We start from the raw sequence: 26,388 nt of genomic DNA on the forward strand, positions 1-26,388 counted from the left end.
ATTGCAGCTTTGGATAAAGACAATTAGCAAACAAAACAGTCACTCTAATTACCAGGTAAATTTAGGGTGAACTCTGAGTGAAAAAATGTCTGTCCAGTCCTCTAACTTGAGACCATGATGTAGGTGTCGCACCTTCCTTGTCCACATAAAAGCGCGAGATTTCTTGCTGTCTCTGCAATATCTTTAGGGGACCGCCCTCAACTGTTTTCTTCCTCTTCTCTTCCCTTGGGGAGTTTTTGGGGGGTCTGGAAGATTTTGTTTTTCTTTATACTTAACCAACAGTAAAAACCAGGCTGGCTGGAGAGTGCTTTGTTACAATTTGGACAACCTGAACGATGAGCATTAGCGCCTCACCCTCCATCCCTGCATTTTCAGCCGGTGCTGTCTCCGCATCTCCCTGCCGCAGCGCAGATCCCCCATCCGCGGCCTCAGCCGAGTCCCGCATCCCTATTTTTAGCTGCCACAACCCTCGTGGCCAAGTGACAGGCAAGCGGGGCGGTGCCCGAGAGCGCCCGGCCCCGCCCAGCCCCACCGCGCCCCGCCCCTGCCGCGCGCGCCCCGCCCCCGTCCCGCCCCCCACGCGCCGGGAGGGAGGAGCCGGGCGCGCCACAGCAGGCGCGCGGAGTCCGAGCGGGTAGCCCGCGCCCTGCGGCCGGCGGCCGGCGGCGATGAAGATCTGGAGCTCGGAGCACGTGTTCGGGTGAGGTCGGGCGGCGGGCCACGGTGGGGTCCGGACCGGCGCCTGCTCCTGCCCCCGCGGCGGCCGAGGAACGGCTGGACCCCAGACCGGGCCCTCGCCGAGCCCGCCCAGCCCCGCGCTGGCCGCTCCCAGACCGCGGCCCTGGCATCCTAAAAAGAGGGGGCAGGCTCTGTCCTTTCTAGGGCGTCGTTAGGTAGAGAGCCGGCGGAGTGGTGCAGTCTGTCTGATGGAGGGGCCGCCGGACTGACGGAGGCCGGTGGTGGGATTGTCGCAGCTCGGGGGCCGGGGGCGGCCTTTCCCTGGGGGGCTGGCGGAGGGCCGAGGCGCGGGGACGGATCTCAGCCACCCGAATGAGGCCGGACGGCGCGGGCCGGCGAGGGCGCTGGGCGGCGGGGCGCCCTGGTGTACTCGGAGGCCCGGGGGCGGGGAGGGGGCCCCCGGAAAGTGACAGCCTTCTTTCCTCAGCCCACCCAGGAGCAGGCCCGATCTCGCCTGTACCATGCGCTCTTTGGGGCAGGGCGCGCGGCATCCTAGGGAGAACAGGGGCCTGGGGAACGGGCCCGGTCCTCTGCTGAGATTGTGCTGTGCCATTGAACCCAGACTCTAAGCTGTGAGCTCGGCAGGAAGCCAAAGGTGGAGAAGGCTTGTGGGGGGTCTTTCATCCTGAATGCACTTGTGGGCATGGAAGGCCTCCAAGCCAGCATGGAAAACGGAGAACTGTTTTAAGAGTACCCTCGTGACCTAAATGGTATCTTCTAAGTCACTTTGGTATGTGACACTATACAATTATCCTTTAAGATTTTTTAAAGGAACACAGATTTTAAAGATTCCTTGATCCCACTTGGAGAAGCATTTTGTTTTGGGGAAACAAAACAAAACAAAACAAAACAAAACTGCGTGAAGTGAAATTGTCATCCTTTGGCCTTTTAATGTAAAATTATTACAATAAAACTTTATCGAGTGGTTTAAAACCTCTGAAATTATTTCTAATGAAATCTTTAGAGTTTATGAGATTCATTTTTGAGTGTTGATTTTTGTATGGTCTGCAGTCTTTCTCAACTGGGCTTCCCTGAGAGATCCTGTGAAAACCCCAGTGAGAATGACTCCAGAGATTCTTTTCTCAATTTTGGAGATAACTGGCACCATCCGAATGCAGAGGGAAGACGTTAAATCATTGAAACTGTGTGCCCAGGCAGTGGGGCTCAGTGTTCTCCCTGAACACCTGAGAAGGACTGCCCTAGAAGTTCTTGAAATGTTGGTTGACAAGCAGAAGTGAATGGTCAGCTATGGAAAGTCACTGTTGATAAACTTCACCCTCATAAAGTGTATGATTCAACAATTCTTAGTCAATTTACAGAGTTGTACAACCATCACCATAGTCTCGTTTCAGAATATTTCCATCATGCTACAAAGACTATTCCCATTCCCATTCCTCATTCCCATTCCTCATTCCCATTCCCAGGCACCTGCCACTCATTCCCAGCCCCAGGCAACCACTAAGCTGCTGTTTCTATAGATTTGCCTTTTCCAGAAATTTCACCTAGAAGTCATAATACAATATGTGGTCATTTGTGTCTGGCTTCCTTTACTCGGCACATTTTTTTGAGGTTCATTGGTATGGCATCCTGCATCAGTCCTTCATTCCTTACCTTATTCATTTTGTGTCGCTGATACTCTTCCGGTGCCTGACATACAGTAGGTGCTCAGTGAGGGGGTGAGGAATCTCAAGGAAACCGGGTGCCCTTCCAGAATGAGGGCAGCTGTCCACCAAAAGAATCCCAGGAGGCCCCCAAGTTGCTGTGGACTAGGTGCTGACCATCTGCCATTGGTTTTTGAACAACTGCTGTTGATTTTTGAACTTCATATTGGCAAACGTGGCTGAGGACGGTGGTAGGTAGGCCTTTGTGGCAGACAGGTGGCGAGTGAGGTGTTATTCTGTGACAACAGGCCCTCTGTAGGACAGTATGAAATTGGAAGCCTGGCTTTCTAGCTAGGCCTTATTAATGAGTTTCCATTTGCTTAGTCCTTAAAATCACTGATCCACCCTCCCCTTCGGGGATTATAAACCTTTCTTTTCCTTTTTATACTTGTTTACTTTTTATATATTTGTGGTGCTGACAGGTGACTCGTTGATTGGAGTTTCATAAACATACTCTTGAAAGGCAAGAGATAATCAGGCACAAAAGCTTTGGCATTTATCAAGTTTTCCTCTTGTGTCCACATCCTGAAGAAATCCCAGGACCCAGGGGTGCCTGGGTGGCACAGTTGCCTAAGCGCCCAACTCTTGCTTTCAACTCAGTCATGATCTCAGGGTCATGAGATTGAGCCCCACATCTGGCTTTGTGCTCGTTGCAGAGTCAGCCTGGGAATCTCCCTTCCTCTCCCTCTTATTCTCTCTCTAAAACAAATAAATCTTAGAAAGAAAGAGAGAAAGAAAGAAACCCCAGGGCCTGGAGTGGGGCATAGCTGAGAGCAGTATGAACACAGCCATGGAAATGGAGAGCCCTCTGGGAAAGCCATCGGAATCAGCATGTGTGTTACCTAGATGGGGTTCAATGTAGTTTAAATAGTAATGAAAAATATAGGACTGAAATATAAAAATATAGAAAGGGATGTTACAAATTAAACAGGTTTATAAATTTCATCCTCACAGCATTGACCAAGGTTTCAGGTAGGCCTAGAACAAGATCTTTCCTAACAGTCAACACAAGATTGGCTGGCAACATCAAGGTCATACACTCCTTGGATTCCAGCAGCTACCGGTATCTAAAAAGTGATAACCATCTCAGGGAAGTCAGGAGCTTTGGCGGGGATATGTACTCCAGCAGGCTTGCTTTCCAGCCAAGAGCAGGGAAAAGGACCTACCCACCATTTCTTTTAAATAAGAGAAATTGAACATTACAGACAAGAGTGCTGTTCCCTTTCTCCCCACAGGCAAAATTATGAACTTGGTGGGTATCATCCTTCTCAAGGTCTGTCGGACTACCTGTGTGTCTGTGTGTCTGTGTGTGTGTGTGTGTGTGTGTGTGTTATTCCATAAGCAATACATAATGGCATTTGTTGTCTTAAAATGGAAATCAACGGTATCACTTGGTACAGATCTTTTGACCATTTCTCTTCACACAGTATGTCTTTGAGATTGTGTGTGTGTATCCTCTAGCTGCATGATATTCCATTGTATAACTATGTCACAGCTTATCCTTTCTCTTATTGAAGGGATATAACGTTTCTCCCTTTTTCCCATATCATACTGCAGTGATCACTCCTGTATACGTTTCCAGTCCCTTTAATCAGGGGCCCACTTAGGCCAGCAATTCTCAAACCCTTCAGCCTCAGGACATCTTAATACTCTTAGAAAATACTGGGTGCCCCAGGCAGTTTTTATGTGGGTTCTACCTACCACTATTTACCATATTAGAAATTAAAATGGATATGTTTAAAAATATTTATCAATTCACTCAAATTAATAATGATAAACCCACTCCATTCATATAAGTAACATTTTTATTAAAAAAACAAACCTGTATTTTCCAAAAGCACAAAAATTAGTAGGAAGAGGGGTGCTGTTTTATTTTTTTATTATTATTATTTTTTTTGCTAATCTCTGGCATAACAGAAGATAGCTTGCTCCTCCTGTCTGCTTCTGCACCAGTGTTTTACAATCTGTTGTTTTGATTCAAATATACAAATAAAACCCAGCCTCACTCTATGAATAAAACCCGTTTGGTATTTTAATAGCCTTTTAAGTGATTGTGGCTGCTTTAAGTAATTTGCTGCTGTAACAAGACAAGTGGTTTCTGAAGCTCGTTGCAATGGAAGATCTGAAAGCAGAATGACCAGAGTCGTCAGCCTGCCTTGAACATGAGTGGGTCTCTCCCTGACATCCCGCACCAGTCACTTGGAACATATGGGTTCATCGGGTTGGCAGTATGGGGCTGTCATCAGGCTCCTGGCAGAGGATACAAGTTTTCTAAAATTTCAATTTGTGATCAAAAGCTCAAATGTTCTCTTTGGCAGCAAATAACCATCAGTTGTTCTTGAAGGGATAGGCTCCCTGTATTCATTTTGGAGAATATGCCGGCCACATACCTAAGTCTGAATGAGCAAAGTCCGTCCTTCTGTTGTTTCATGTGGACGTGGTGGGTTGAGCTGGAGAGCCGCAGCTTGGCTGGGCCCCACCGCCCACCAGCTGCCTGGTGCTCCCCCAGCCACTTGAACCTCCAAGTGCAGCCGGTCAGCTTCCTGTGCACCCCGCTCTCTTGCTCAGAGTATTAATGGAGGAGTACTTAAGGGTCTAAATATAAAATTAATAGTCTTGCTATTTCATAATGGATTTTTTTAAGAGACACTGGCATTATTTTCCTGAGTGAACAGCAGTGAGCCTTGACACCAAGTGCGGTTTGGGGTCAGGGCCTGCATTCATGGGAAGAGGCCTCCAACTTTACCCTCTGTTGCTTTTGCAGCATTGGGGTAAAAGGTCAATATTGTCTAAAAGGCAAGTCATGTCTCAGTAACACTGAGGCAGTTTGGGCCTGGCAGACCTCTGGAAAGGGCCTGGGAATCCTCCAGATATGGACCATAGGCTGAGAACTGCTGGTCTGGGCCTAGAGTTGCTAGGGTGGGTGCAGGAACGCTTTGCCTTGCTTGGGGCAGCCTTCATTTTTTTTTTTTTTAAAGCTTGTTATGGAAATTTTTAAAAGTATGCAAAAATGGAGAGCTGAGAATAGTGAGAGCCCACTGCCATCTCCCACGTTGACAGTCACCCTCTCACAGCCCGGCTGGCTTCACGTGTCCCTACCCACCGCTCCTTCCCCCTGGGTTATTTTAGGCAAATCCCAGGCATCCTATGATTTCATCCCACTTCATCTTCTGACACGCTGGCTGTGCATAGAGAGATGCCTGTGTTACTCCTTTCCACTCCCCAGTGTGCCAGGTGGACTGAATCCCACCACCTCCTGGGCTGCAGGGCCAGGTGCCGCAGGGGTGATGTCTGGTGCTTCTGCAGCAGTGCTGTGCTCTGAGGCAGCCCCCCACCCCCACCCCGGGGATGGATTCCCATTCCATCATGGTTACTGTGAGTCACAGACATAGCTGGGACCGCACCTCTCAGAATAAACTTCAGCCAGTTCCTGGTCTGCCTAAGCCAGACACTGGCACACAAGCCCTAACACAAGGGCACCAGCCCTCTTAGCATCTCCCAGGCCTTGAGCCAATTCACCATCCACAGCTCAGTCTCCCCCTTTTTTCCAACACTTGATATTACCAGAGTTTGCCATTTTTGCAATGACTACTAGAGTATTTCCTTTAACCAAGAAGTGTGTGATACTGACTTACTGTATTTAACCCTTATTTTAAAAAAATGTTACTTCTTGAATCTGTTGATGTCTATATTAACTTACATGGCCCTCCTGCTGTAATCAGTAGAATTATTTATTATGTGAGTGTTTTAAGTGGCTTGTATTTAGTTTAAATCATCAGTAGAAAGATGTCAGGTTTCTCTATATAAGAAAGATTATTGTGTAAGATACACTTCATACAAATACTTCAACTTTTTGCTAGTTTTAAGTAATTTTAGGAGGCACAGCCTATTCTGCTTAAAGTAGTGATTTTTGTGGGAACAACTCTTAGGACCTTAGCCTGCAATGCTTGCAGAGTATTTCAGTGAGAAGGCCCCCGTGTAACTCAGTCCCTTGCTGCTCTCAAGCAACTCCAGCTTCTGCCCCGTTCCCTAGATCATGGATCGACCGTGTCCCTGACAGTTCTTCCTCAGAAAAGAAGGCTGTGCTCTGGGTCCTTCTGAGCAATCAGGTGTAACCACATCTCTGTGTCTTCATTGCTCTTTGTTACAGCTGGTGAACAGGTCAACTCAGTGACACGATTCCATGGTTTGAAAAAGCATTTCTTTGTTTAAAAGAGGAGATTTTAGATCAGGAACATAATGGAAAAAACAGAGGGCAGGGGCGTGGGAGACCTGGTTCTAGAGCGGGCCCTGCTACAAATTTTTTGACAGAGGACAGAGTTTTATAAGCATAAAGTAAATTAATGGTCGGTAACTGATACTTTAAAAGGATGGCAAATACGGAACAAAACCAGCCCATCTGTTCATAATCTTTGATATTTGACTTCGTAATTTCATTTCTAGGAATTAATCATAAAGAAAAATTAGATATGTAAAAGGTCAGTATATACAAATGTTTGCTACTGTCTTTATTTTATAGAGCAAAATTGGGAGCAATTGAAGTAACCTATTACAGGGAACTAGTTCCATATAAATACCTCTAGGATGACTTGTGTAGCTCTTCATAATCAGATTTCTGGAAATAGATTCATGATATAGGAAGATGTTCATTATCAGTTAAATATAAAAAGCAGTGTCTGAGTATGGTCTGAGCATGATTCCAGTTTAATTTTTGTAAGGTGTGTGCATGCGTGCGTGGGTGTGCCACATGTGTCTAGGTCTTGACTCTGGGCTGTGTCTATACATGCTGTTTAAACTTGACGGGTACAACTGCAAAAAATGATGGTGTCGTTGACATACTCTTCTCTCCCGGGGGCTTGGATGCTTCCTGGGAGCACACACATCCTGGGGAAGGAAGAATTAGGGGAAGAAGCACTTGGGGTGGGGGGATCCACACTGAAAACCTAAAGGGGCACCTCTGACTCCCTGTGGACAGCCGTAGGGTTCTGAGCCTAACCAAGCACTAAAGAAGCACTGGGCGGTCGTGAACGTGCTTTGGGACCTCTCTGATAGTGGGACACAAAACAGGGACAAAGGTGTCCATCCCCCTATCTCTAGGGCTCAGGCCCAGAGAAAGTGGGGCAATGGCCTGCAGGAGAAGCTTCAGAGAGAGCTGGAACACCTTCAGGGACTCCTACACAGCTTGGGGTCATCTCTGGGTAGTGGAATTCTGGATGCTTTTATTTTCACACATATTTTGGACAACTTTTTATAATCAGAAAAAAAAATATGTTGGCTACTTCACGTCACATACCACTTCACAGATGGGACAAAGTGCAGTCCACTCTTGAATAATGTGGGGGATTAGGAGCGCTGACCCCCTGTGCAGCTGAAAATTGTATTTTGTTTAAAAATATCCTTTCAGGGATGCCTGGGTGGCTCAGTTGGTTAAGCATCTGACTTAGGCTCAGGTCATGATCTCAGGGTTCTAGGATCGAGCCCCACGTCAGGCTCCCTGCTCAGCAGAGAGCCTACTGCTCCCTCTCCTTTTGCCATTCTAGATATAGATATAGATATAGATGTATATTGCCCCTCCCCCTGCTCGTGTTTTCTCTCTCTCAAATGAACAAAATCTTAAAAAAAAAAAAAAAAAATTCCCTTTCAGTAAATGGCCCAACTATCCACACAGTTGTTCAAGCCAGAAACCTGGGCATCTTCCTTGAGTTCTCTCTCCTTATTTTCAGGATTAATACATAACTTGTCATCCAAATTTTGATGCCTTTGAAAGTAAAAGGGGATACTCTTAATAGGTACCATAGGACTTATAGACTCTTGATAGGAAGTAGTATACTTTGATCTGTTGTGATCTTGGACATGAACTCAAGCCCCACGTGGGGCTTTGCACTCACTGGGGAGTCTGCTTGCAATTCTCTCTCTCTCTCTCTTTCCCTCTGCCCCTCCCACCAGGGTTGTGCTCTCCTCACTCAAATAAATAAATAAAGCTTTAAAAAAAAGAGAGAGAAAATCATAAGGAAATACATTCACAGGACTATTCTGTATTTATTGAAAAAAAATCCACATATAAGTGGCCCCATGCAGTTCAAACCACTGTTGCTCACGGGTCAGCCGGTTCTCAGTAGAGCATCACTAGCTGGGATCAGTAGCCTGTTGTTCTAGACACACATAAGGCAGGCGCCTTACTGTACGGTAATAGCATTGAGCTCCAGGTGTCGAGGTGGTCAGCTAGGTAAAGCAGCCCAACTGGAAGTCACAGCCAAGCCTTCAGGCACCACAATAGTGCAGGCACAGAGGCAAACAGACTCCTGCTCCCCAGTGTTCTGCCCCTACCATGGCAGGGGCAGGTGGGAAGCTGGGGATGGGGAGACATGTCTCTCCACTTGAAGCCCCAAAGGAAAGGGTGCTGCCTCCTTAGGGACTGGGAGAGTGCCTGGGGTGGGGTGATGGGAGAAGTGGGCAGGAAGGTCCTGAGTGGAGGGAGGGAAGTGGCTCAGGCAAGACCCCAGTGCTGGGGTGGCCTGTGAGTGCAGCACCTGGGCTGGGAATGCAGACACAGAGCATGGCTGCCAACAGCCTGAGACGTCTGTGTCCCCAGTGTCTCACCAGTCCTGCCAGGCGAAGCCTTCGGATGGCCACTGGTCAGCCCAGAAGGATCGCAGCGTCCTGGATCTGGGTGTGGAGCTGGGTCCTCAGATAGATTGGTTCGACTATACCTTTAATTAAAAACGAAATTTAAAAAACACTTAATGAGAGTATTAACGTTGATCTTCATGTCACTCCGTGGGCCACAGCACCCCTGGCGGCCCCATGCGGCTGGGGCTTACAAATGGAGGGATTGCCTGCTCACTCCGGATGATTATGTTTTTCCCACCAGCCACCCATGGGACACCGTCATCAAAGCTGCCATGAGGAAGTACCCGAATCCGATGAACCCCTGTGTCGTGGGAGTTGACGTGCTAGAGCGCAGTGTGGACGGCCGGGGCCGGCTACACAGCCATCGCCTCCTCAGCACCGAGTGGGGGCTGCCCGGCTTCGTGAAAGCGGTGAGCGCGCCACTGCGTGCCCCGGCGACACCCACATTGTCCTGCTGCCCCCACCTTGCCCGGCGCGCCCCGGTACCGCAGCGCCGCACCCGCGGCGGCCCGCTCCCGCGCATGCCCAGGCTACACCCGCGTGGCCTGGCTGCACCCTGGTTGCCCAGCCCAGGCTCTACCTGCGTCGCCTGCTTGCACCCAGGTTGTCCCCGCTGCACCCGCATCTGCCTGGCAGTCCCCATCCGCAGGAGGTGACAGCCTCTCCTGGGAGCACGCACTCAGGACTTCCGAGAAGCCTGCGAGATCGTTTGTTTCTCTGTAAACTTCCTTTAGTTTCCATCTCCGGGGTATGTGGCCTGGGTTCCTCACTCTCGGCCCTGGCCCATCAGCATCGAGTCCGTTCCTGCAGCGCTTCTCGGCCCTGTGTCCCTCGGGGCCGCCCCAGCCAGATGCCACAGACTGGGGGCTCCAGACATCTGTTTCCTTACAGCCCCGGAAGTTGGAGGTCCAAGATCAAGGTCCTGGCGGGGTTGATTTCCCTGAGGACCTTGGGGGGGGGGGGGAGTCCCGTCCAGCCTCTCTCCTTGGCTGGCCCCTGATGCCCTCTTGCTGTGTCTGTGGGTGGTGGTGCTTTGCCTCACGCAGCCCTGCTGTCTCCCTCAGTGTGTCCTAATCTCTCCTTCCTATGAGGACACTGCTCAGACTAGGGTAGAGTCCACCCTAATGACCCGCATTTCAACTCAATTACTTCTCCAAAGGCCCTATTTCAAATACACTCACATTTTGAGATGCCAGGGGTCAGGAGGTCAACATATGAACTTTGGGGGACACAGTCGGTCCCTGACAAGTCTCTTCTGCAGAACCATCAAGGGAAGTCATTGAAAATGTAAATCCAAGCACAATTTCCTCCTGCCCGACCTGACCCCTGCTCTCTTCTCAACACAGATTCCCAGCCCTGATGTGGGCCCAACAGCCCAGTGAACCCACCTTCTCCCTCCCATGCCGGCCTCTCACCGTGCCGGGAGCTCAGCCCATGGGTCAGAGCCCAGAAGGTGTCATCTGCAGCCAAGTCTGCTGACCCCAGGACCCTGCCTGGTGCCTCTCCCTCTGTGGTTCCACCACCCCGCAGAGGGGCTTCCCTACACTTCCTGCTCCTCACCGTTTTTCTCTTCTGTCAAGGCATTTATTACTGTCCCACATTCACCTCTACCTGAATCCATTCATTGGACCCATGCTGGCCTCCACTGCTGGGACAGAGGTACCCAAGGAGCTGTGTGGGGAGGTCCATGGCTGTGTCCCCAGTGGCATCTTTTGTTGAATAGATAAAGGACTTAATTAGTAAATGAAATTCGTGTTTGATGCTACAGAATAAAACTTTTGACGTGTGACTATGCTAGCTTTGCTTTGTTTTTTAGATTTTGGGGACCAGTAGGACTTTGACATACATCAAAGAACATTCTGTTGTGGATCCAGTAGAGAAGAAAATGGAACTTTGTTCCACCAATGTAAGCAATGGCCTAAGATGTGAAAGGTGCTTGGTTTTCCTGGGGATGGTCGGTAATGTCTTCATTTAGTTTTGTTTTTTTTTTTTCCAGCCACCTTTGGTCTAAGGGAATCTTTTATTTTTAATGGAAAGGCTGAACTTATTTAGCAGTATTTTATTTACCTTTTTATTTCAGTATAATAAATGTGTGGAAAAAATGCATATAATGAATTGTCACAAAGTGAACATACCTTTGTAACCAGCAGACAGATCAGAGACAGGGTGTGACCAGCCCCAGGAGCTCCCCCTGTACTCCCTTCTGGGGGGCACCTCCACCCCAACCTCCATATAACCACTATCCTGACTTCCAACGGCAGAGGTGATTTTTAACAGTAATTTTATTTTATTTTATTTTATTATTTTATTTTATTTTCTAACAGTAATTTTAAAAGCACCTTTTCCCCTTCACTCCTCTCTCATTCAAAAAAATTTATATCAGCCCACTGCACATTCAAAAAATATGTTGGGGAAAAATGCATGGGCTAGAAACATGGTTTATTTTTATAAAATCCTATTCTATAAAAATGCTCTCAGTAGCTTTGTGCTCATTTTCCTGGAGGCTAACCCAGAAGGATTTTGCTTTTGTATGACTGCTGTTGGTTTGGCGGTTTGGAAGGTCCTTGAAGACCAGGCCAGACTTATGTTTGGGTGTGGAGGACAGGTGATGGTCACCAGAAGGTGCAGCCAGGACTTCAGGTTTCCCTGGGACTTATGGTGGCGTCCCCCTGCCCTGGCGGGGCAGGGGGTGGCTGGATGTTTCTTCTGTTCTGGTTTCAGTGAGCTAATCTGGGGATGGAGGGGTCTGGGCAGATGGTCTGGGAAGAAATGCAAGAGAAATAGAACCTAAAGCCATTTTTTGTTTCAAGATCACACTCACAAACCTGGTGTCAGTGAACGAGAGGCTGGTGTACACGCCCCATCCGGAGGACCCAGAAATGTAAGCTCCTGCGTCCTGGGATTGACACATTGAACTCCAAGGTCGGGGTGGGCTGGGGCCTCTCCTCTGTGAGGGCCACACAGCCCGCTTACTTGCTGCTCTTGTTTAGGACGGTGCTCACACAAGAAGCCATCATCACCGTGAAGGGGATCAGCTTGGGCAGCTATCTGGAAAGTCTGATGGCCAATACCATATCATCCAATGCGAAGAAGGTACGGCGCTCAGGCCCAGCCCCGTGTGCACTCCGGGTGCTAAGTGCCAGATTGAGGGGGTAAAATGTGTCGTCCTGTAAGTCCTACCCAGTGCTGCATCCTTGGTCGCCAATGAACCTGGGATATCACCGCATTTTCCACGATTACGTTCAAAACCTGCAGCAGGGAAGGCTGGCCCAGGCCTGGGGGGCAGGGGAAGTGTTGCATGAACGTGGAATGGAAACCCAGCAGAGGGAACTACCACTTCAAAGAGCTGACACAGCACAGGCTCAGTGCCCAGGACAAACCCTACATGTGAACCTGGTCAGGCAGGCTTTTCAGGTGCTGTCCTTTCCCACTGAATAGGCACTGAGGGGCCTAGGCTGAGCCTCTCATCCGTCAAGCTCCCCTGGACTTAGCTGCTGTCTCTGTGCCTCCCCTCTGTGGGAAGTAAGCTTTGTGGAGGTGAGGAGAAGGGTTGGATCCCAGGAGGCCATCCTCCCCACGTCCCTAGCTGGAGGGCTGCCTGAGTGAGGCAGATGCTGCTTACAGAGTCCGGCTTGCCCTCCTCCCCAGCAGAGCTGATGGAAGGGGCTTGGAAGCTGTGGAAGCTGTTCCACAAGTTCCAGGTAACTCACTGGCCAGAGCAAGGCCTTTGGATCTCACCTGAGCTTCCCTCCCAGGCTGATGTCTTCCCAGCTGACTTCTCCTTCCTTCCTCTCTCCTGGTTTGTTTTGATCAGAAGTAAGTCTCCATTCTGGGGACCAGTGGGGGTGCCTACCATGCCTGTCACGATTTAACGGGAAAACTACTGACAGTTTGCGTTTAGCCTTGGCACCGAGAGAAGAGCTGGCCTGCCCTGTTTTCAAGAAAAATCCAAATTTGAGCAATGTTGGCAGTCGCTCAGCTCAGTTCAGGGGAGGCTGGGGAAGACAGGGCCCAGAGCTGCCTGCCTCATGTCCACACTGCGAGCCTCTTGGGAGGAGTCAGAACCTCACTCACTTTTGTGTGTTCAGGGTCTGCCTAGGGCAGGTGCCCAAAATGTTTTGCTGGAAAAGTAAATTACAGGCGGCAGGGACTACTTGGCGAGGCCAAAGCCACTCCGAGGCCTCCTATGAGAAGTGTCAGGGGAAACTCAGCAGGGCCAAATGAAAAGTCTTTTATTTCACTTCATGTTAGGAGTTGCTGTGTTGAAGCCTTGCCAGACAATCACTTCCTCCCCTGTGGCTGTGTTCCCATTGGACAGCACCCTCCGGAGAAGGGGGCGAAGTGGGAGCGGGTCATCCGGGGATTTGGGTGGGATGAACTCGTGAGAAGGCTGCGAGGTCGCCCCCTAGTCCAGCACTCAGGAGGGAACAGTGCCGCTGATGGGTGCCCGTGTGGGGACAGCCCCAGCCGGTGTGAGGATTTCGGGCAGAATACGTACCACCTGATTTCTGAGCTTGTGAAACTGCCCTCTGCGGTGAAGATTGTTCGGGAACTGTGACCTCTGTGTCTCCTTTAAAACCGTAGCGCTTTCCTGGTGCCATTTCGAACGCAGGCCGAGACCTGCTGTCTGCCGGGAGAGAAGCCGCATTTCTTACACCGTGTTGAACTCTTTCTGTGTTGCTCCAGGGGTGGGCTGCTATTGAGTGGATAATTGAGAATTCTGAGCGCGCCGTGAGCTAACGGGGTCTGCACCTGCACCCTATGACCAACAGTGGTAACTACAGTGCTCTTTAACCCCGTAGAGAATTTAGCTTCTTGCTAACAACCGTGTGCATGGTGGCTGGCGTGGGGTGTTCTGAGGTCTAGCTGCATGTGTCTCCTGCCCCCGGCTCCTTAGTATCTTCTGAAATGGAAACGGCCATGAGTTCCTCCTCTTCCTAATTCATCTCCTTGTTTCACGGCAGGATTTGTTTCCCAGGGAGACTTGGGTATCCAGATTTGTTATCTGGTCTCTAAGAGAGGCAGTCCAGCTTCTCCCAGGCTGTTCTCAGCACCTGCTTGCTTACACGTTTCCTAGAATTACTGCAGCATCAGGAAAGAGGCTGTTGCGAGTAGTCCCAGACCGATCCAATGGGAGGAATTTTTCGTTTTGGGTAGGATCTGAATATTTGCACATGTTCTCACAAAGAATGCCCTGTGGCCTTGCATCAGCGCCAGCACCCAGCCACACGACTGCTACTGGCGCTTTTCTTTTAGTGGCAGAAGCAATTTCTAGCATCTTCTTGAGCTTTGCAAACATTCCTTGGTTTCCCAGGCCACCAGTGGCTGGACTACCGGAAAGGGATTTGACGCTTAATTGGTCAGCAGTCATCTTCACACTTCATAGGAAAGTCAGAGCACTTCCTGCTTCCCTCTGTTTAGGGAATCCTTATACTCCTGCCTTGAAACCCTCACCCTGCTGACCTTCCATACTGGGCTGCTCTGGGCTCCGCTTCCCACAGTTGGTCTGTCTGTCTGTCTGCAGCATGTGTGTACACACGCCGTGCCTCAGTCAGCAAACAGGAGCCGTGTGTTTCAGGCTCCTTTAAGAACTTCCTGCTGAAGCTTAAGTTGGCCAGAGACCTTCACCTTGAACCCAAGGTCATGATCTGCTGCTGGCTCTCTCTTCTTCCGTGGAGGCACCACTAAGGTGACTGCACATAGAGAGCCAGCCTGGTGAGCATAGTGTGTGTGGGCAGTGTGGCATGTATGCTACGTCCCTCCGAGCTGTGGACTCTGTCACATTCTGTTTCCTCACAAACTAGAGCTAAACTGCCTCAATCTTTAATCAGATGCCTCATCCAAAAAATCAAAGAAGAAAGAACGAAAGAACAAGAGGAAAAAAGGAAGGAAGAAGGAAAGGAAGAAATAAGCGAGCCTTGAGTATGGTTCTGTCTGGGAGAGGTGTGGAATCTGCTGGAATCTGCCACTTGCCTAGTCACAGCCTCCACTGGGCTCTTTGGCTGTGACCTCTCAAGACAAGAGGCCTGTCTGTTGCAGACTGAGACCCAAAGAAGGGAAGACCGCTAGCAGGAGGAGGACAAGGGCCACAAAGCTGCCACACCACTGCTGCCACAGGCCAGCCGCCCCCGGGCCGGTGTTCTTAGACTGCTCTTATGCCTTGTCTGTCTTCCTCTGGACGGCAGCGTCTAGCAATTTTCTGCCGACCCTTGGGAGCTTACTAAACAACTTTGCTCTTTCCTGATGACCCCCTGTTTCCCTCCCACGCCCCTTGGCCAACTGTCTGCACTGTCAGTCTCTTCACACATCTCTGGCCACCGTCTGTCACGTCAGAGGCGACGCCGTGCATCCTCCTCACCACTGTTAGGGCAGGTCTGCACATGCTGGAATAGGGCCGTCCACCCCCACAGTGATACGTGTGGTGACAGCACCGTGAGCTCTCCCATCACATGGTTGACATTGGTCAAGAGAGCAAAGCGCCCTGCCCTCAGGCTGTGGCTGGCTTGTCCTGGGCTCTGGGACGAGCGACCCCCTGGGGCTGAAGGCTTATGTTACTTGTCACCATCCAGACACGTCCGTGGGGAGGCTCATGCGTCGGGGTCACTGAGATGGGATGGTGGCAAGAGTGCTTGTGAACTCGAGGTGTCCTGTCAGCTTTAAGGTACTTCCGGGTGGGAATTTTAACTTTCCCGTTTTCACAAGCAGAATGTAAAATCTTTCCATCTGCTTTGAATTCTAAAAACTTTAGAGAAGGCCTTCTCCATTAGGGATGAGTAGAACTGTGTTCTACCGTTTTTTTTTAGATAGTGTTTTTTGTTTGATAATAGTATTTCTAATCCAAAATGAAATGATATTCATTTCTATTTTCATCTGAATATTTTATGCTTATAGCTCCTGGTAAAAAGGAGTTAAAAGATTTATGGTAAGATAACCCTCCCCCCTTACTCGTTCTGCAAAGCTCATTTCTACCCTTCTGAGGGGACACTCAACTCTTTTGGTAGTTTTTGGCTTTTACCACTAGATTTCTAAATAATAAACATATTCTGCTATTTCTTGATTTGTCAATTTTATTTTCTTTTATTGAATATTTTATTTATTTATTTGACAGAGAGAGCACAAGCAGGGGGAAACACAGGCAGAAGCAGAGGGAGAAGCAGACTCCCCGCTGAGCGGGGAACCTGACATAGGGCTCCATCCCAGGACCCTGGACCATGACCTGACACTTAACCAGGAGCAGACACTTAACCAGGAGCTCTTTGATTTGCCAATTTTAGACATTATCTAGATATTATTTACCTGTTTGGTAAAGTATTATTTTATCTCTCTCATCTCTTTCTCTCTGCTCCCATTCCCTCAAAATAACTACATTGTTTATGGTTGAAAGCACATTCAGAGTTTCCATAATTCTGAAAATACAAATACATAGATATTGCTTATTACCAAGCCATAATTGCATTTTCTTTCTTATACAACTTTTTCCCCCTTGGTGATAATAGTAATTGTCTTATTCTTTTCATGTATTTAGTTTTATTTTATTTTATTTTTTTTTAAGATTTTATTTATTTATTTGACAGAAATCACAGAGTAGGCAGAGAGGCAGGCAGAGAGAGGAAGGGAAGCAGGCCCCCTGCTGAGCAGAGAGCCCGATGCGGGGCTTGATCCCAGGACCCTGAGATCATGACCTGAGCCGAAGGCAGTGGCTCAACCCACAGAGCCACCCAGGCGCCCCTTAGTTTTATTTTTTAAAAATCTCTGGCTGAGTCCTTCCATATTCTTACTTGCTCTCTGCAGTACCTCGTGATGTCATCTTCCACAGGTCAGTCTTTTTGGGCAGCCCACCGCCTCCCAGTTTTTCTGGCACCTTCCTTTCTGGAAGGCAGGACTTACTCTCTGACCAAGCAGCCATATGGATGTCATCCCTTTCCCTGGGAATTTCTGGACATTTCTTTGACATTCTCCTCTCCTGAAACTCTTGCTTCCTTGCTTCCTTGCCTTCCTTTTTCTCTTCCCTGTCATAGGACGGAAAACAACATCTCATCATGGCTTCTAAGACTTGGCATATCTGAAAATGTCTCTTCTATTCTCATACTTCGTTCATGGCATAGTTGGACATATAATTCTTAAAAAAAAAACAAACCTTCCACTCAGAATTTTGAAGGCATTGTTCTGTTGTTTTCCACTTAGATTATTGATCCTCTGTATGTGACTTTTTTCTCTCTCTGAAAGCTATTAGGATCTCTTTATCCTTGATGTTGTGAAATTTCATGCAGTTAAGCCTTGTTTGAAGCGAACTTTAAAAAAATTCATTGTGTTGCACTGTGCATGTTAAATCCCTCACTTTGATATTGTACTATAATTATGCAAGATATTATTGGGGGCAGTGGGTAAGGGGTACATGGGACATTCCTGTACTATATTTGCAGCTTCCTGTGAATCTATTATAATTTCAAAATTAAAAGTTAAAAAAATATTAATAGTAACATCATGGAAAATGGTAGAGGCAGGTACTCCCAGAATTGGTCCCTCCACTGAAACAACCAATAAGCTGGCATAAAAATGACAAAATCAACTTGTATAGAACTGTGGATTTTAATAAAATGCTTCAAGCAGGGGAGCACTTAATGAATCTTGATTAACCTACCCTGCACATTTTGGACTTGCCAGCCTCCATAATTATGTCAACCAATTACTTAACATAAATCTCTGTCTATATGTACACATTTTATTGGTTCTGTTTCTCTGGAGAATCCACATTATTGAAGCTAAATTGACATCAGTTCGAATTAGATTTTTTCTGAATTTAAGATATTAATTATTACCAGGATAAGCAGTAAGAAAATAATCAAAACAGACCCAGAAAGGAATAAGAGGAATCAGAATGGTACACTAAAAAGATAAATAAGTAAAAGGAAATAAAAATTTAAAAAAATCAATCAAACACAAGAGATGAGGCTGGAAAGAGTCCAGGAACAGAGAGTCATAAAACTCATAGAAATCAATGAACAGAGTAAGAAGTTAGTGTTTCTTCACCATTACTTACTTTAAAGATGAATAGATTAAACAAACCAGTTAAAGGACAGAGTTTGGGAGAATAGATGAAAAAAAGATGATCCTACTATATATGCTGTCTACCAGAGACTCCCTTTAGATACAAAGATACAAATGGGTTGAATGTGAGAGGATGAAAAAAGATATTCCATGTAAAGAATAACTAAGAGAGCTGGGGTGGCCATACTAATATCAGACAACATCTACTTTTGATCAAAAATTTTTACAAGAGGGGCGCCTGGGTGGCTCAGTGGGTTGGGACGTTGCCTTCGGCTCGGGTCATGATCCCAGGGTCCTGGGATTGAACCCCGCATTGGGCTCTCTGCTCAGCAGGGAGCCTGCTTCCCTTCCTCTCTCTTTCTCTGCCTGCCTCTCTGCCTGCTTGTGGTCTCTGTCTATCAAATAAATAAATAAAACCTTAAAAAAAACTCATTATATTAAAAAAAATTGTTACAAGAGACAAACAAGGACATTATACATCAACGAGGGGGTCAGTTCGTCAAGATGACAAAAGTTATAACCATTTACACACCAAGTTACAGTGCCCCCAAATATATAAAGCAAACATTAACAGAACAAAAGGAGAAAGACAATTTCTACAATAATAGCTGGAGACTTCAGGGATCCACTTTCACCAATGGATAGGACATCTAGACAGAAGATCAGTAAGGAAATGGAGGACAAGAACAACACCATAAACCAACTTGACTTAACAGACATCCGTAGAACACTTCATCCAACAGAAGAATACACGTTTTTCTCAAGAGCACCTGGGTTATTCTCCGGGATAAACCACGTGTTAGGCCAAACACCCAAGTCTTGATACATTTAAGAAGACTGAAATCATACCAAGTATCTTTTGTTATCCCAATGAAGTGAAATTAGAAATCAACAGTATAAGATAAATGGAAAATTCAGAAATATATGGAATTTTTAAATTATGTTTCTAACAACAAATTAAATTAATTTGTTAAAGAAGAAATTATAAATGAACTTAGAACATTTTGAGGTGAATGAAAGTGAAAACACAACATATGAAAACTTATGGGATTCAGTGATCAGAGGGAAATTCATAGTTGCAAATACCTACATTAAAAAAGAGAAAAGAGGGCGCCTGGGTGGCTCAGTGGGTTAAGCCGCTGCCTTTGGCTCAGGTCATGATCTCAGGGTCCTGGGATCGAGTCCCGCATCGGGCTCTCTGCTCAGCAGGGAGCCTGCTTCCTCCTCTCTCTCTCTGCCTGCCTCTCTGCCTACTTGTGATCTCTCTCTGTCAAATAAATAAATAAAATCTTAAAAAAAAAAAAAAGAGAAAAGAGGGGTGCCTGGGTGGCTCAGTGGGTTAAAGCCTCTGCCTTCAGCTCAGGTCATGATCCCAGCGTCCTGGGATTGAGTCCCGCATCGGGCTCTCTGCTCAGCAGGGAGCCTGCTTTCCCCATCTCTCTCTGCCTGCCTCACTGCCTTCTTGTGATCTCTGTCTGTCAAATAAGAATAAAATTTTTTAAAAAAACTTAAAAAAAAAAAGAGAAAAGTTCTCAAATCATTAACCTGACTTGAAGGACCTAGAAAACGAAGAACAGACTAAACCCATGGCTTGCAGAAGGAAAGAAATGAAAAAGATTAGAGACGAAATCAACAGAGAATAGAAAAATAATTATTTAAATCAAAGTGGTTACATTGAAAAGGTCAACAAAGTTTACACTTTTAGACTGACCAAGAATAAAAAGAGGATTCAAAATAAATATATCAGAAATGAAAGTGAGGCATTACTATAAATCTTACAGAAATAAAAAGATATAAGAAAATACTGTGAACAACTGTAAAACAAAGTAGATGACCTATATGTGACAAACTACGAGAAACACACAAATGACCAAGATTGATTTAAGAAAAAATGGACTCTCAATAGGTCTATGACAGTTAAAGACATTGAATCAATAACCGAAAACCTTCCAGCCAAAGCCTCTCCGAGGGCAGCATAGGAAGCGCACCCTGCAGTTTGGTGGGACACCCAGGCAGAGGGCTGAAGGCAGGCATCTGACCAGACTGCGGATACTGCCCAGTAGTGGCTCCAAACCCACAGCAGGCAAAGGGAGCCATTGCAGATGATTGAACTGAAGGCAAATGCAAATGCATCTCAAGGACAACAGTAGGACACACACAGCCCACACAGGAGACATCCCAGAAGTGCCTGGTTCCGGGGAACAGGAAGCATTGAGCTGCATGACAACACAGTCCTCTTCTTCATAAGGTCCCTACTTTAAAGATCAAGAGATGTAGCAGACTTTCCTACCCCTAGAAGCAAACACAGACAATATGAGGAGACAGAGGAATATGTCCCAAATCAAGAACAGGACACAATCACAGCACAAGAGCCAAATAAATGGAAATAAGAGATATGTCTGATAAAAAATTCAAAATGGTGAACATAAAGATACTCACCGGACTTGAGGAGAGGGTGGAGAATCTCAGTGTGACCCTCAACAAAGAGACTGGAAAAAAAAAAAGCAGCTAAAGATGAAGAACTCAGTAACTGAGATAATAAATGCACTAGAGGGAGTCCATAGCAGATTAGAGGAGGCAGAAGACAGTAGGCTGGCTATAATCAACTAAATGGAAAGCAAGCATTGGCAAAGATACGGAGAAATTGGAACCTTTGTTCATACCGATGCAAATGTAACATGGTATAGCAACTCCACTCCCTACTTTTATACACAAAAGGATTGAAAACAAGTACACAAATTCTTGTACACGAATGTTCACAGTAGTACTACTCACAAAAGCCAAAAGGTAGAAACTCAAGTGTCCTTCTGCTGATAAATGGATAAAAAAAGTGGTCCCTATAGACATTGGAATATTATTCAGCCATAAAAAGAATGAAGTAAGGATACACACTACAACATGCAAGAATTGCTAAGACATTATGCAAAATAAAAGAACCCAGACATGAAAAGACCACTTACTGAATGCTTCCATGTATGCACGATGTCTATAATGGACAGTCCATATAGACGGAGAGCAGGCTGGTTGTTGCCAAGAAGAGAGGGAAGGAATGAACGGGGGAGAATTTGGGGAGATTTCCTGGACTTTATCTTCCAATAACTTCACTCATTTTCATTTGGGCAACTGTACTTTTAATTTCTCGGTCTCTCCTGTTCTTTATGGCGTCCTATTCTTGCCTCACGGTTTAGTATCTTCCCTCCTCTCTCTGCAGAAGTAGATGTGAAGAGGAGCCTTCTGCTGCCTCTGCGTGTCTCCTCCGTGCCCCTTCGCATGGGAGCTGTCTTTCTTCCTGACATACTTGACACACAAGCCGAGGTGCAGGGTGACAATGGAGGTTGTCCTTGGCTTTTTCCTTGACAGCCAATGACTTTTTCTCTGGAGTGGTTCCATTTCTTCCAACAAGACTTCTCAACCTCTGGGGGCAGGGGCAGCCGGGGTCTAAGAGCCAGGCTCCCCTGTGGTTCCCTCCCATGTGTCCCTTCTCTCTGGACACCTCGGGGCTCTGAATGGCTTGTGTCAGAACCCCCTCCACCGCCTCACAGCCCGCACCTCTGCTTTCCACCTTCTTGTGGTGGCCCAATGATGATGCTGACTCCGTGGGTTCTGAATTTTGTTTCTTTTGTATTCCTGATGGTTTTATGGACAGAAGGCCAAAGGTTTTTCCCCACCATCTTGAAATCAGAGTTCTGTTGGCTTTTATAAACAATATTCTTTCCAAAAATACATAAAAGCAGCCCATTTTTATGGTTAAAAAAAAAAACAACAACAACAACAACAGCACAGGACTCTGTTGAAGAGTAAAAAGCTCCTCCTGCAAGGGAGGAGAGCCTGGCATTTGCCGTTTAATTCCTGATTTTTACAAAGGCTTCCAGAAGTGTTTTGTGCAAATGCAAGTTATGTATTTTTTTCTTTTCTTTTATTAAACACAGACAGAACTGTACTGTATATACTCTTTTGTGCCTGTCTTTTTTCTCTAAGCAACATCACCTGAAAAACTTTCCTCTTGAGATTTAGCTGTGTAGCACTGAAGTCTTAATTCCTGCGGGATCTGGGGGCTCCTTGTAGATCAGCCCTGGATTTACAAAGGCAGTGGGTGCAGGGTAGAACACCTGTCATTCTGCAAACCGCACTCTGCCCCCTCGAGCGACCTTGACACTGAACCCTTTCTCTCCTGACAGCCTCACCGCTGGACTACTAGGTAGCTCTGTTCCTCCTCGTGGAGGTCATGGTCTAAAAACTGCCCTGGAGGGGGTTCTGTTCTAGAGGGGAACCCGGAAATTTGTGATCTGGGAAAGCACATTGTGAAGCAGGGCTAAGAGTTATCAGGAAAGGTAGATTGTCTTGACTCCTCGAAATGGCTAGCATGTGCAAGGGACCCCCCAGTGTCCTTCCAGAGGAAGACTGCATCTTTAGGGCAAGGGTATGTAAATGTCAGTTACTCAGCCACTTCCAGGCTTTGGTGGGTTGAGAGTGTCCTCCAAATAAGCATACACACCTGTCGGATTTTTCATTCTCCTCTGCCTTCCGTTATAAAGAAAACAAAACAAAAACAAACAAACAAACAAACAAAAATTCAGATAGTCAAGACTGTGGTAGTGGTTATTTTCAGAGTTCTTCAGTATGAAATAGTTTGGCTGTATAACTTTGATTTTGGCGTGGGAATGGATTCTGGATTGATTTGTGCGGCTCTGTTTGGAACTCAGCACAAATACGAAGGTCGTATGATAGCATATCATGCAAGCTGGGTGGCAGAACCTTGGGAAATTAAACCTCGCTTTTGAATTTGAGAAAATAGGTGAAAGGTCACCTTTAATCATACAGTGTTGCTTCTCAACAAATCATCTCTCCACGCGGCTGTTGCGTTCCTGTTCTGTAGGTTCCCCCAGCCCTCCAAGGGGCCTCATTTCCTGGACGCCCTCTCTGGCAGGAGCTTTTGAAGAGAAGCGCGGTGGGACCCTAACACGGTGGGCTTCGTCTCAGCGGGCAGGGGCACGCACCCCGGGAGGTCCTCAACGCTGTTCTCTCGGCAGGGTCGCGAGGCCTTGGAGTGGGTGATCGGCCGACTTAACACGGAGTTGGAGGGCCTGGCAGCCCCTGCCTGCGCCAGAGCGTGAAGCCCCCGCGGCGCCCAGGACCGGAGGAGCAGGCCCAGCAGCAGGTGCAAGGCGATCACCACCTCCCCCCACCGCCACGCACCCCACCCCCTCCTCCCAACAGGGGTCTGCGCGCTCGCTCCCCACCTGATCTGTCGGAGGGAGCCTCCGTGATTAGTGCATGCTTAGAGACATTTAGAAAAGGGACTCTGGCAAAGGAAGCAAATGTGCCACATCTTGGCTTATAGCTTCATCTTCACTTTTTTTGGGGGGGATGGAAAGTTTTGTTTAATAAACAAGAGATTAAATCTCTAATATCCTTTCCCCAGAAGCCAGAATATCAGAGTGTGAAAGGGAATGGCTTTCTCCCAGCGTTCACATAGAAGTTTCTCGGGGGCTATGATCCTGAGTTTGCGGCGATCACAAACGCAGGGGAGTCGAGTCAGCCGTGTGCGCCCCCCACCGCGCGCGGGCTGCCGTTTGCTGACATTCCGCAGCTGGAACGCTGTTCTGCGTGCGCGCTGACTCTACTGACCAGACTTTATCTTCTGCTGACCACAGACCTTAGATTTAACTTAAGATATGGGTTTTTAATTATATGCATAACATAAAGCATCCCTGTTTCCTTTTAGTTTCTGAACATGAAATAGGGTACTTTTTCCCTTTTTGATGTTTTAACTAAACCAACCAGTTTCGTTTTTAGAAGAGAAAGGACTATGGGGAGAAACTAGTTATTTCGATGATGTCATATTTATTATTCACTTATTTTATTGCCCAAGCATAGAAATAAATCCAGAATCCTGCTGCCTTTCCTCCGTTTCCAGTGGTATATCCATCCCTGTTACTGTGGCCCTTGAGTTCGGTAGGAATAAATTTGAACACACTAGTTACTGTGTCTACTCTTCAGCTACAGTAGAAGTTCCTGGGATGCTGTTTCCTCTGGAAGTTGGGCTTTCTAGAGCACTGTGGGCACACAAGCCAACCTATGGTGTTTGCATTGGTCCTGCCTTCTGGTTAAGTAGCTAGTTCTAGAAGGTTCGTCCAGAAGCAGAGCCAGGTGCTCTCTGGAAACAGTTTCCCTCTTTGTAGAAGAGTGCTTGTACTACATATTCTTTGAAGACTGTTCCGCCCATTTGGCATTAGAACCAACAATTAAAAACTGTATCTGATTTGAGCTGGTGGTTTTTTGGCTCCTAAAGAGTAGATGCCTGCTTGCCTCCGGCATTTTCTGTGCTCACGTTAAGGAAGGGTTAGGCATGCTTTGATATAGGAGTTAATTGCTGGGTGTTTCTGTTGTGAACTTCATCTTTTCACCCCAGAAGGGTCTTCCCTAGCAGCTCTCTCCTTATGGCTGAGCCTTAGGGAATGCCCGGCGTGTTTAGAACAGGTGCTCATAGGTTCTGTTCACTTCAGGGTCCCAAGAAGGAGCAGGGTTACTTATTTGGGTGACTTGGAAGCTGAGACAGGTACCCTTTGTGTGCCAACTGTCAGATTTCTAGGTATGCAGCGGTACATCTGGGCCAGTGTGGGACAACCGAGCTGCAGTTTCCTCATCAGAAAACGCAGACGCCTATACCATCTCAAAGAATGGAAGCAGGGAGTGGATGGGCAGCGCCTCAGTGCAGCCTGGTGGCACCTTGGCCAATGGCGTCACCATTAACTGCTGGCGCTGGCTGTCCCCTGAGGGGCACCACTGCGCGGGGCTGGAATTGGGAACCCTGGGCCTCCTTAGTGGAACATCCTTTTTTTGTCATGCATATATTTTAACTTTTTTTTTTTTTTTTTTTTTTTAAGATTTTACTTATTTATTTGACAGAGATCACAAGTAGGCAGAGAGGCAGGCGGGGGGTGGAGTGGGGAAGCAGGCTCCCTGCTGAGCAGAGAGCCCGATGTGGGGCTCAATCCCAGGACCCAGGGATCATGACCTGAGCTGAAGGCAGAGGCTTAACCCACTGAGCCACCCAGGCGCCCCCTTTTTTTTTTAACTTTTATAATCACTCTTAAGTGTTAACTGTTAATGGTAAAAGAGGCAAGTGGGAGGACATTCATGAGTCCTCACTCGGGACTAATTGGGATTTCTAGACTTGACTGCTCATTGTGATCTATGCTTGTCTTGCATTATTATAGGACAGCTTGCTTAGGGCAGGGGTTGGCAGACTCTTGCCTATGAGCTAAGGAAAATTTTTGCGTTTTTAAAGGGTTGTAAGTAAAACCTCCCACACAGAAGAGGATGTGGCAGAGACCCCGTGAGGTGACCAAGCCTACTATTTACTCTCTGGCCCTTAAAGCTGACCCTTTTCTTGGGGATTCCACTGCACTCTCAGTCAGCATGAATGAAGCTGAATTTGTTCCCTTTCACCCAGCTGCTTTCTGTTCCCCCCATTGCTAAGTAGTGCTACTTCCATTTTCCAAATACAAAACCCGGATTATTTAAGACTTCTTTCTCCTGCTCTTTCTGTAGCTGTTTGGAAACCAAACATTCCTTTGAAAGATCTCTGGTCAGTTCTATGCCTTCTCATTTTCACTGTCGCAATTTGCTTTAGGTGTTTATCACCTTATCATTCCTGGGAGGGCTGGCCACATCCCACGTGGTCTCCTCCCACACTGAGCAGTGCATGACCAGTGGGCTGCTGCAGAACGTTCCACGATGCTCTGTGACTTCCCAGGCCAGGTCCTAGGAGACACTGTGACTTGGACCTTGCTCGCTCGTGCATCACCGGCTCTGGGGCAAGCCAGCTGTAGGGTCATGAATGATAGGAGGAGCCGGACAAAGAGGTCCATGGGTTAGGAGCTGTGAGAGGGAGCCATGAGGGGGCGCCATCTTGGAAATGGATCTTTTAGCCCCAGGGAAGCCTTGAACTGACTCTGGGCCCGGTGGACGTCTCGACTACAAGTACCTCATGGGATGGTAGGCCAGAACCACTCGGCTAAAGCTGCTCCTGATTTTCTGATCCATGGAAACTTGTGAGATAATAAATGTTTATTGTTTCAAGCCACAGTGTCTTGGGGTCATTTGTTACGTAGCAATACATAACTAATATTTCATTTTATGTTAAATTTGTATAATCACTTTCTAAGTGGTCCCCTTTTCATTCTGTTCCTCTTCTTGTTGACAGATCATTCCCAGATAATCTCACTGTAACTTTCCCTGAATAAAAAGTTATAGAAGTTCCTCATTCCTTTCTGGAAAAAGTAAAAACCAGGCCTAGGCATTGGCC

The 26,388-nt window shown here is 47.2% G+C and overlaps 1 protein-coding gene across 5 annotated transcripts; it reads left to right on the forward strand.

The window, feature by feature from the left end:
- Positions 1-576: 576 nt before the first annotated feature.
- PRELID3A (PRELI domain containing 3A) lies at positions 577-26,162 on the forward strand. 5 transcript variants are annotated; one of them, XM_082697400.1, is made up of 7 exons: positions 577-700; positions 9,271-9,439; positions 10,846-10,935; positions 11,840-11,910; positions 12,020-12,122; positions 13,716-13,803; positions 23,108-23,197. In XM_082697400.1, the coding sequence occupies exons 1-6, from the start codon at positions 669-671 to the stop codon at positions 13,767-13,769; spliced, it is 519 nt and encodes a 172-aa protein (XP_082553526.1). In that variant the 5' UTR covers positions 577-668; the 3' UTR covers positions 13,770-13,803; positions 23,108-23,197. The 5 variants fall into 5 exon arrangements, with proteins under 5 accessions (XP_082553526.1, XP_082553527.1, XP_082553524.1 ...); XM_082697401.1 differs by lacking the exon at positions 23,108-23,197 and adding an exon at positions 14,861-16,065; XM_082697398.1 differs by lacking the exon at positions 13,716-13,803 and adding an exon at positions 23,500-26,162 and having other exon boundaries at positions 579-700; positions 23,108-23,235.
- Positions 26,163-26,388: the final 226 nt, after the last annotated feature.

The sequence above is a fragment of the Mustela nivalis genome (assembly GCF_964662115.1).
Source record: "Mustela nivalis genome assembly, chromosome: 14".
Taxonomy (NCBI): Eukaryota; Metazoa; Chordata; class Mammalia; order Carnivora; family Mustelidae; genus Mustela; species Mustela nivalis.

Excerpts from the sequence above, each read along its gene's own strand:
- PRELID3A (XM_082697398.1), top strand. The coding sequence starts at position 669 with ATGAAGATCTGGAGCTCGGAGCACGTGTTCGG. Across the intron at positions 701-9,270 it reads AGCTCGGAGCACGTGTTCGG|CCACCCATGGGACACCGTCA; the intron begins GTGAGGTCGGGC and ends TTTTCCCACCAG. Across the intron at positions 10,936-11,839 it reads TGGAACTTTGTTCCACCAAT|ATCACACTCACAAACCTGGT; the intron begins GTAAGCAATGGC and ends TTTTGTTTCAAG.